General features: G+C 38.5%; 1 protein-coding gene across 1 annotated transcript; it reads left to right on the forward strand.

The window, feature by feature from the left end:
* The first annotated feature begins 669 nt into the window (after positions 1-669).
* LOC104093008 (uncharacterized) lies at positions 670-4,394 on the forward strand. Its single transcript, XM_009598712.4, has 2 exons — positions 670-799; positions 2,949-4,394. The coding sequence occupies exon 2, from the start codon at positions 2,973-2,975 to the stop codon at positions 3,891-3,893; it is 921 nt and encodes a 306-aa protein (XP_009597007.1). The 5' UTR covers positions 670-799; positions 2,949-2,972; the 3' UTR covers positions 3,894-4,394.
* The last annotated feature ends 4,466 nt before the right edge of the window (positions 4,395-8,860 follow it).

An 8,860-nucleotide genomic window follows, 5' to 3' on the forward strand; every position in this document is an offset into this window, starting at 1 on the left:
TATTTTTTTTTTCCAGTTTTTAGTTATAAATATTTCTGTTTTTAATTGCTTTAGAAAATTACTTTTCAGCTTTTATTTTTAATTTTTTCAAAAACATTATTTTATAAAATATTTTTTAGTTTTTTCTAAAACAGTTTTTTTTGTAAAAACTGGAAAAAAAAATAATTTCAGTTTTTTTCCAGTTTTTAGAAAAAAATTGCTTTAAAAAAATTACTTTTCGGGTATGATTAATGAGTCTTTTTAATTAATTAGAAGATATTTAGAATTGACCAACAGGACGATGACACGTGTCCCTCCGTTTAAATGAGAGGTATATTTGAACCTAAAGTATGACTGCAAGGGTATAGATAACCCAATAGTATAACGAGGGGTATTCTTAGACCATTTTCGAAAATAAATGAGTATATTTGACCCTTTACCGTTTCTTAAAATATAGAGGTAGATTTAATTTAGTCCTTAGGCATATATAAAAATAAATAATTGGACAATACTAGTATTATAAGTTTTGTTAAATTTGGTTAGTTTAGTTCAAATTAAAGGGGAAAATATCCCAATGAATTAATAGTGACAAAAGTAATGTGATAATGCTTAAAACTTAGACGTGACCTAAAATCTGTTATTTTCTTGCCGTTAAAGTTTAATAGTGAATATAGATTTTCATTTTCTTTTACCGCTACGCTACCTCAACAGTTAAAAGAGATGTTTGTGGACTGTGGTCTGCCTAAAAATCATTTTTTTCCACATTTTGCCGCAATCTTGGATAGAGCTCCATCGACCCGCTTCCCGCCTTCCGATGCAGGTATTTTCAACAGCTACTTTCATTTCGAAATTCCAGCTTCTAAGCTGATAAGCCTTTTACCTTCAACTGGTTAGAAAAGAGTAGCTTTTCAGATTACCCTTTCTTGGGAGAGTCTCCTTATTGCAGGGTTTAATGTGGGATTCTTTAGTTCCCGTTGATTTATTTCATTTTTATAAGCAAAAAATAACACCCTTTTGTTAGATTTTGTTTCTGAGCTCCTTTTCCTGTCTCTAGGATAATAACATTAGTTTTGTTTCACGAAAACTGGAAAGATGTTCTCATAGGCAATTATTCAAACACCTTGTATCCCTTTCCACAAGTCATTCTTTTTAGTTTAATTTGGCTGAGTATGTAAAAGATAAGATTGAAATCTGAACTTTTTCTGAATAGTGGGGTGTATATCTTTAGTACCCGTTTGGCCATAGATTTTGCCAAAATATATTTGGTTTTTTTTTTTGGCAAATACATGTTTGTTCATAAATTTTATTCATATTTTGACAAATTCCCAAAACCTAAAACTCAAATCCCAAAACCAGCCCAAAATATTACTATTACATTTTTTAAAAATTGCCCCAAACTTTTGTATTTTATAAAAGAACCCACCATTTATTATTTTGTAACAATGTTGCTTCGTCTTCTCGGTCATCTGATAATGTATTATGTAGTTCATTTTAAAAATGATAATTTTGTACCAAATTTATTTATGTTTAGGACTATGGTTTGCGATAATATAATGAATGTTATTGATGAAGGTAATGTTGGGTATTTGTGATAGTTTTTAGAACTTGTTGGTATAAGACAAATATGTTTTGAAATTCAAACACATTTTCATCTTCAAACCAAACTTCACCCAAATCAGATTTTTCAAAATAAATTTGGGAATCTATGGCGAAATGCTAGCTTAATGGTCTGTTTGGATGGAAACATTTGGACTTCAAAAGGCGACCTCAAACTTCTAGAGTTCAGTTGAGTCATTCACATTTTTAAGTGTCATTTGGAGTGAATCCCAAAATTAGAGCTAAACTAAGCTGTGATTTGAGTCTGTTTTTCAAATCCAAAATTTTAAGCATATTCAAATAGGTGGGAAAAAAATTAAGGCTTTGAATTTGACCTAACAGGGACAATCTTCATCCAAACGGGCGCTAAAACATTTTTCTTGCTAAATTGTAAATTTGGTACGGGATAGTTTCTATCAATATGACTAAATGAGAGTAGGAAAAATTTCCTTTATATAGTTTGTTTGTCCTGTTGCAAGCTCCCCAAATCCCTCGTTTCTTGATTGCTCTCAAGCTCAGAGATGGATATAGGATTTCTTGAACATGGGTGCACTACTAAAAAAAATGTATTAAGTGGGAATTGATCCATGATCCTCTGGGTAAATAACTCAATATTCAATCAAGTGCAACATTCAATCTTTTTGGGGCATGGGTGCCAATAGATAATATTAGACCAATTCTAGAAAATACGTACATAAAATACCTAATTTGACGGAGAGACCATGGGTTCACGTGTCCCATGGTTTGAGCTATAAATCCGCCTCTGCTCAAGCTCCACTCTCGTCAAATAGGATTCTTAAACATAAGAATGGTAATTGATGCATATGCATGTCTTTCATACATATTTCTAATGGGAGTGCAAGATGTGACTACTTGGAAGGCCATTGTTCCATGCATAAACCTTCGGTCCTGTCCCTAGACCTGGATGTTTTTTGAGAGTGTGCTGGATGATGAATTTTCGGATTTATGTTGAATTGAATTGAATGAAAAAACAGCAATTGAGAATTTCAAGAAACTCTCTTATTAAAGAAAAAAAAGAAAAAAAAAGAAGGAAAAGAATCTCTCTAAATGTTTGCCTTCGCGGTGTGATTGGAAAAGTAGTGTTGTTTGTTTTGCTGCCTTAAATTGAGCTAGTTTGATTTAATATGTATTAGGAAAAAACAAAATCGCCACTACCAGTATCCTCCATTAGTTTCCAAAAATTTCATTTTGTCTACTGTCTTGTTCACACCAAAATGATCTAGGAATTAGTTTTGGAAAATTCTTGTCTTGCCTTGACCATTTTCCCGATCATTGAGTTACAGTCTAAACTTGCTCTGTCGAGCAAGCTGTTTTTCTGCATGTGTTTCATGGTTTTATTTATTGATTTGCAGGATTGAAACAGTTAGCCATCAGCTATGACAAATGCCTGCATTTCTAGATTCAGCAGCATTCAGAAAGCAGCGGTGCCACTTCCTGGCAGAAACTATCACGGCATTGTTTTCTTGAGGAGCTTCTCAACTTTGGCAACACCAAGTTTTCCTCTCATCAGTTATCCTCCACCATCACATGTTTTGACAGCGTGCCTGACCCAATCAAATGCTCCACAACGTTCTGATGAGTGGTTTGCCTTACGCAAGGACAAACTGACTACAAGCACCTTCAGCACTGCTTTAGGATTCTGGAAAGGGAATCGACGAAATGAGCTCTGGCATGAGAAGGTATTTTCTCCAGATGTCCAATTGATTCAATCTGCTAGCAGGTGTGCCATGGATTGGGGTGTTCTCATGGAAGCAGTAGCCATAGAGCACTATAAAAGCATCACTGGCCGCGATGTGAGCTCACTTGGGTTTGCAGTCCATTCGGATGAGCGATTGGGTTGGGTTGGTGCCTCTCCGGATGGTCTCCTTGGATGCTTGCCGGGGGGTGGGATCCTGGAAGTGAAATGCCCATATAACAAAGGAAAGCCAGAAAAGGGGCTGCCATGGGAAACTATGCCGTTCTACTACATGCCTCAGGTGCAGGGACAAATGGAAATCATGGACAGAGATTGGGTTGATGTGTATTGCTGGACACCAAATGGAAGCACAATATTCCGTGTCTACAGAGAGCGGAGTTATTGGGAGTTAATGCATGGAATTTTGTGGGAATTTTGGTGGGAAAATGTGGTTCCTGCTAGGGAGGCTCTTTCATTGGGAAATGAGGAGGATGCCAAATTATATAAACCAACATCAACACATAAAAAAACCGGACTTGTGATTTCAAGAAGCTTGAAGTTGGCAAGCGAGGCAAAAATGTTGTGCAGGGATATTGCTGGTCATGTTGAGTTTTTCCGCTAACGTGGCCTACAGCATTTTCAACACACAACCGAATGGTTTTGCCATGCAGTTCTGTACATTGATTTTCTAGGGATTATCGTGTTGATGGCTAGTTTAACAGAGCGGTAGATCAGCTCCAGAAGATGGTTATCGGTTCAAGAATGTAAGGTGTCCCCACTCCCCACCCATATATGAGGGAGTCATTTTCTCTACAATGTTAAAGATCTTTGTCTTAGTAGAGGGTGAAATGGTGATTCTTTAACCGCCACTCGGACCAAATAAGGTCTTCCCATTGTTTTTCTTCTTAAAGTCTCTATATTTATCAAAGGGAATTCCTATTTGTTGTTTGATATTTGAGCTATGCTAGGGCTGCACTATTCATTGCATGTGACATTATGCACAGTAAAGGAATGTGTCGGTGCACCATTGTCTCTCCTTTTGTATATGCTCGATACATTTGTCTCAATCTTATTTCAAAAGATGATGAACAATAACCCTTAGGTCTTTGAGGAGCTTCTGAAATGCCTTTTGTTTTGTGAAGAAACTATCTTTATTTTCTAGAAGTCTGGCTATCGTTGGGCTCCTTTTTATTTTTCCTCTTTTCCCTCTTTGTGGTACGTCTATAATAATGAAGAGAGAGGTAATGATCTCTGCCTTTCTTCACATGGCCAAAAACTATGTTTACCCGTAAAACGGTACAAGTGAATTTATACATGGTTTATGGATAAGTGAATTAATTTAATCCAAAAATAACCGATGAATTAGACAGAAATATAAGACTTCGCCTTAAAAATCGAGATAAATGGTAGATATCTTGGTTTCGGGAGCAGAGCTACCGGGAACAATAAAAACAGTGCAAATAAACAAGAAAGTAAAATGTTATTTGAGCTTTTGATGAAGTATAGTATATGCTAGTCAGAAAATTCGTGTCCTTACAATGGTAAGTTCAGCACAGTTATCCAGGAGTTTGTCATGACTCGTAATGAAGTCGAATGATCAGCTTGCATATATTTTCATCAAGTCCCTCACTGATTCTCCTATTAGTTACATATTTAACAAGTTCGGTACATATGATTTGTATGCACCGGCTTAAGGAGGAGTGTTAAATAGTTATATATAAATAATCCTATTCCCATATGTAGTAGGAGTAGAATATATATTATATATAGGGCTCATTGTATCATTGTTAATAAATAGATTTTTCTACGGTACATTCTCACACATAGTTTATATAGAATTCAGTAAACATAGCCTAATAGATTGCTGATTCATTTCTCTCATTTTCTTACTCTTTCCTATACCTGGTGGGTTCTCTGCTCCTTTTTTTTTACAGCTTATCTGTGTTAGTATATCAAGAGCATTACCTAGAGTACTTAAGAAGAAAGACATGGCAATAATGAATTGAATTGGAGAGATAGGTGTGTCTGATATCTATTTAGTGAATCTCCATACTTCATTAAAAAATGTCTGATTGTATGCTATGCTTATGAAACCAGATTCTTCTGAAAGACTCCCACACCTTTGTAAAACACGGGACATGTTGAACATGCAAGGGACGTGCCCTTCCCACAATTAATCATCTTTAGAAGTATTTTGCATTGTTTGACAGCACAGTCATACTTGTACTGTCAAAATTAGATCTTCAAATCTTTTATGAACTGGTTCAGATAGGATATAAAGTGAAGATCATCCAACCCTTCTGCTGTAAGAAGATAAGATCCCTGTTCAGGAGCTTTTTAATGAAAAAACCTTCTACTCATTTTTATTTTTTTAAAGAAGAACGAATGGTGTAAGCTTTGTTTTTTTCTATATTGTCTATTGTATATACATTTTTCCATATCCTTATGACAGAGTAAATAGTTCCTCTTCTTCTTTCAAGGACTGGGGCTTAATGTGCTTTAGGATGCAACCGACTTTCCATGTGTTTTACAAAATAGTCAACAAATTCTCTGCTCTGTTATTTATAAGATCTTGCGAAAAATGCTTTTGATGTAACATCAGTCATTTTTCATTTCATCTGTCAATCTTTTCAGGTCAAGGAGAGAGTTGCAGTAATTTATTAGCATGCCAGTCCTCTTTGCTATCAATATCTTTTTCCTTCCAATTTTCATACATTATTTGCATGATGACCAGTTTACCATGGAATTGGCTGGCACTTCATCTGGAAACATGCCCACTCTCTACTCCATGGACATGTCTACAGATTTTGTTCCGATGTCTATATTTTCCGAGTCAGCTCAAGGTGAGGACCTCTTAATGGTTTGACAGCTGCATCTGTGAGATTATTTCACATCATGCTGAATGAAAATTCTATTTTGTAGGAAGGCTTTCTGTGGAAGGAAAGATATACCAAAAATTTGATATGAAGCCTCATCATGAAAACAGTGAGAACTATGGAAAATTATGCCGTGAACGGATCATGCACTTAATGTTGTAGAATATTCTTCATTGAATGCTACCGGATGTCGGCATTTATTTTGACTTTATGAGTATCATTCTCTACGTTGACAAGCAGGACATTGCCTCCGGGTTTGACTATCTTTTGTCTTCTATTCCACGTGTCATTTTTTTTTTCTAATAAAAAATGACTTCTTCTAGCAGAAACCCTAGTTCTTCAAAGAACAAATGTAAAGCCGATGATGCTCCTCCTCCTACGGTGAGCTACATCATCCCAAAGAGTCTTGTCACAACTAAAGATTTCGAAGAGAAATTTCCTTTTGCTAACCCTCATAAATGGGACGTGAGCATATACCCTTCTTCCATCCGTCCTTCCAGTATTCCTGTTGTGAAGGAAGGCTATTATTTCCAAGATTTAGACATTATTGCTCCCGACCTGGCCGAGCGGATAACCTTACCCAAGAAGGATTTTAGGTATTTCTATATGTATCCCTTTACTTTGGGGGTGTATTCTTTGAGTGGTGAGCTTGACTCTGTCATCATGGAGTTCTGCATCCACTACCAAGTATGTTTGGCTCAAGTAAGTCCTTCTGTGTGGAGGACAGTCGCTTGTCTTCGGCATCTGTGCCAGGAGACAGGAGAGGAGCTAACCCTAGCTCAGTTAATGAATCTTTATTCCCCCAAGATTTTTCGCGGGGGAATGATATATTTCAGCAAGTGTGGCTGCCATGCTCTGCTATCCAGCATGGATGATGATAACGACCGTGAGTGGATGGAATAGTTCGTTGCAGCTGCCACCAGTGACATCATTCCGGCCACGACTTCATCCTTTCCGGAATCATGGAACCGCACTCGTAAGTTCTCCATTTGTCTTTCCTTCTGTTAAAGATCGCTCCATAATTTTATTGACCCTTCTTCTTTCGCTCGTTTCAGCAACTCGGTGGATACCACCTAGGGTTGAAGGCTTGGACCAGTGGGTCCAGAAAATCTTGGACGTTACCATGCCCGAGACCCGCACGTGGAAAGAACTATCCCTCAAATACGGGTGGAAGGCCAAAAATCGTGGTAAATTGAACTTATCTTATCCTTGCTTTTCACATAAGTAAGTCGATTAGCCTTTCTTTCTTGATGAATTCAGGCCTACCCGAGGGCTCAGTTGTCGTCCCCAAGGAGGACGTTTTGGCTAATCTTGTTGACGCGACAAGGCTGCTGCCGGAGGCTTTTACACGAGCAGGTATCTCCGAGCCTGCTTTTAGTGCAAGTGCTTTTTCTGGAAGTCCCCGACCGGAGAACAAGCAACAAAAAAGAAGGCGTTCCTCCGCGTTTGGGAAAAAATAAAAAGGCAAAAAGTGCCGCACCCGAGTCATCCCCGGAAGTTGTGGCGATGAGTCCCCCGCCCGAGCCGGCATAGACACCGTGGTAATCGACGATGAAGGAGAAACCAACGAGGAGGGAGCTTCTTTACATAGAAGAAGACGACATTCCTCAACTCAACAGAATGCTCAATTTGTTGAGTTAGTTACACCAACTGAGGATGATGCCTCGGAACTCTGGGGAGAGTATGATATGGTTGAAAATGCCAACTCCCGCTTCTGAATCCCAATCGTCGTGCTTGTCACTGTGAGGTTGAGTACTGGGTTCCTGCCGTATTTGGTTGAAGAGCAACCAGCAACCAGCACTGTGCTTGCCGCAACCACTTCTCATCCTTCAACGCCATCATCTTCATCTCCTTCTTCACCAACTCTATTTTTGCCACTAGAAACTACTACATCATCTCCACCGGCCACAGTTTCTCGAGAGGATGACGTCCCTCTTCCCCAGTTCATGGGAACCTGGGGTAAAATTATGATGCCCACTTGGAAGATCCTCAAAGGAGGGGGAGCGTTACTCTCTCGATTTCTACCTGATGCCATCTGTTGTCCCGACCGGTGGAACTTGCAAATTATCTGAAGCCTTTGGTTTCAAAAAAAGATAGGAAAAAGATACAAGCTCTCTCGGGGGAGTGCTTGTTGAACAATGACATACATAATGCAGCAACGGTATAGTCTTTGCTTTCTCTGTTGTTTCTTTTATCTGTGTTATGGTAAGATTTTGACTTTGCACTCTTGTTTTGCAGGCCAACTTCCTTGCTTCTGAGGGCCTTCAAAGGTTGATTCGTGATAAAGAGGAACTTACCTCCGAGTGGGATTAGCTTTTGGCCGGGAGGGACCAAATTGTTGCTCACCTCTCATAACTGGATGCTCGAGCTATTGCGGTTGTTGAGTTGGAGGCTCGATTGCAGCATAGCGAGCAAGAAGTGGTGACCCTTAGCCAAGAGATCGCCTCGTTGAGGGATCAATTTGAAGAAACTAAGGCCAAATGGGTCGAAGTCCATAATGTCGTTCTTGTTGCATCCGATCGTGAGGCTGCCTCTGCTGAAAGATTAAATAATTTGGAGGCGGCCTTAAATTCCAAAGCTGAAGATAGGGGTGGGCGTTCGGTACTTCGGTACGGTATTTAAGAATTTCGATACGGTATTTCGGCATACGGTTTATCAATCGTGCATATCAAATACCGTATCAAAATAGTTCGGTACGGTTCAGTATTTTCTT

Source organism: Nicotiana tomentosiformis, chromosome 5 (genome assembly GCF_000390325.3).
Source record: "Nicotiana tomentosiformis chromosome 5, ASM39032v3, whole genome shotgun sequence".
Classification (NCBI taxonomy): Eukaryota; Viridiplantae; Streptophyta; class Magnoliopsida; order Solanales; family Solanaceae; genus Nicotiana; species Nicotiana tomentosiformis.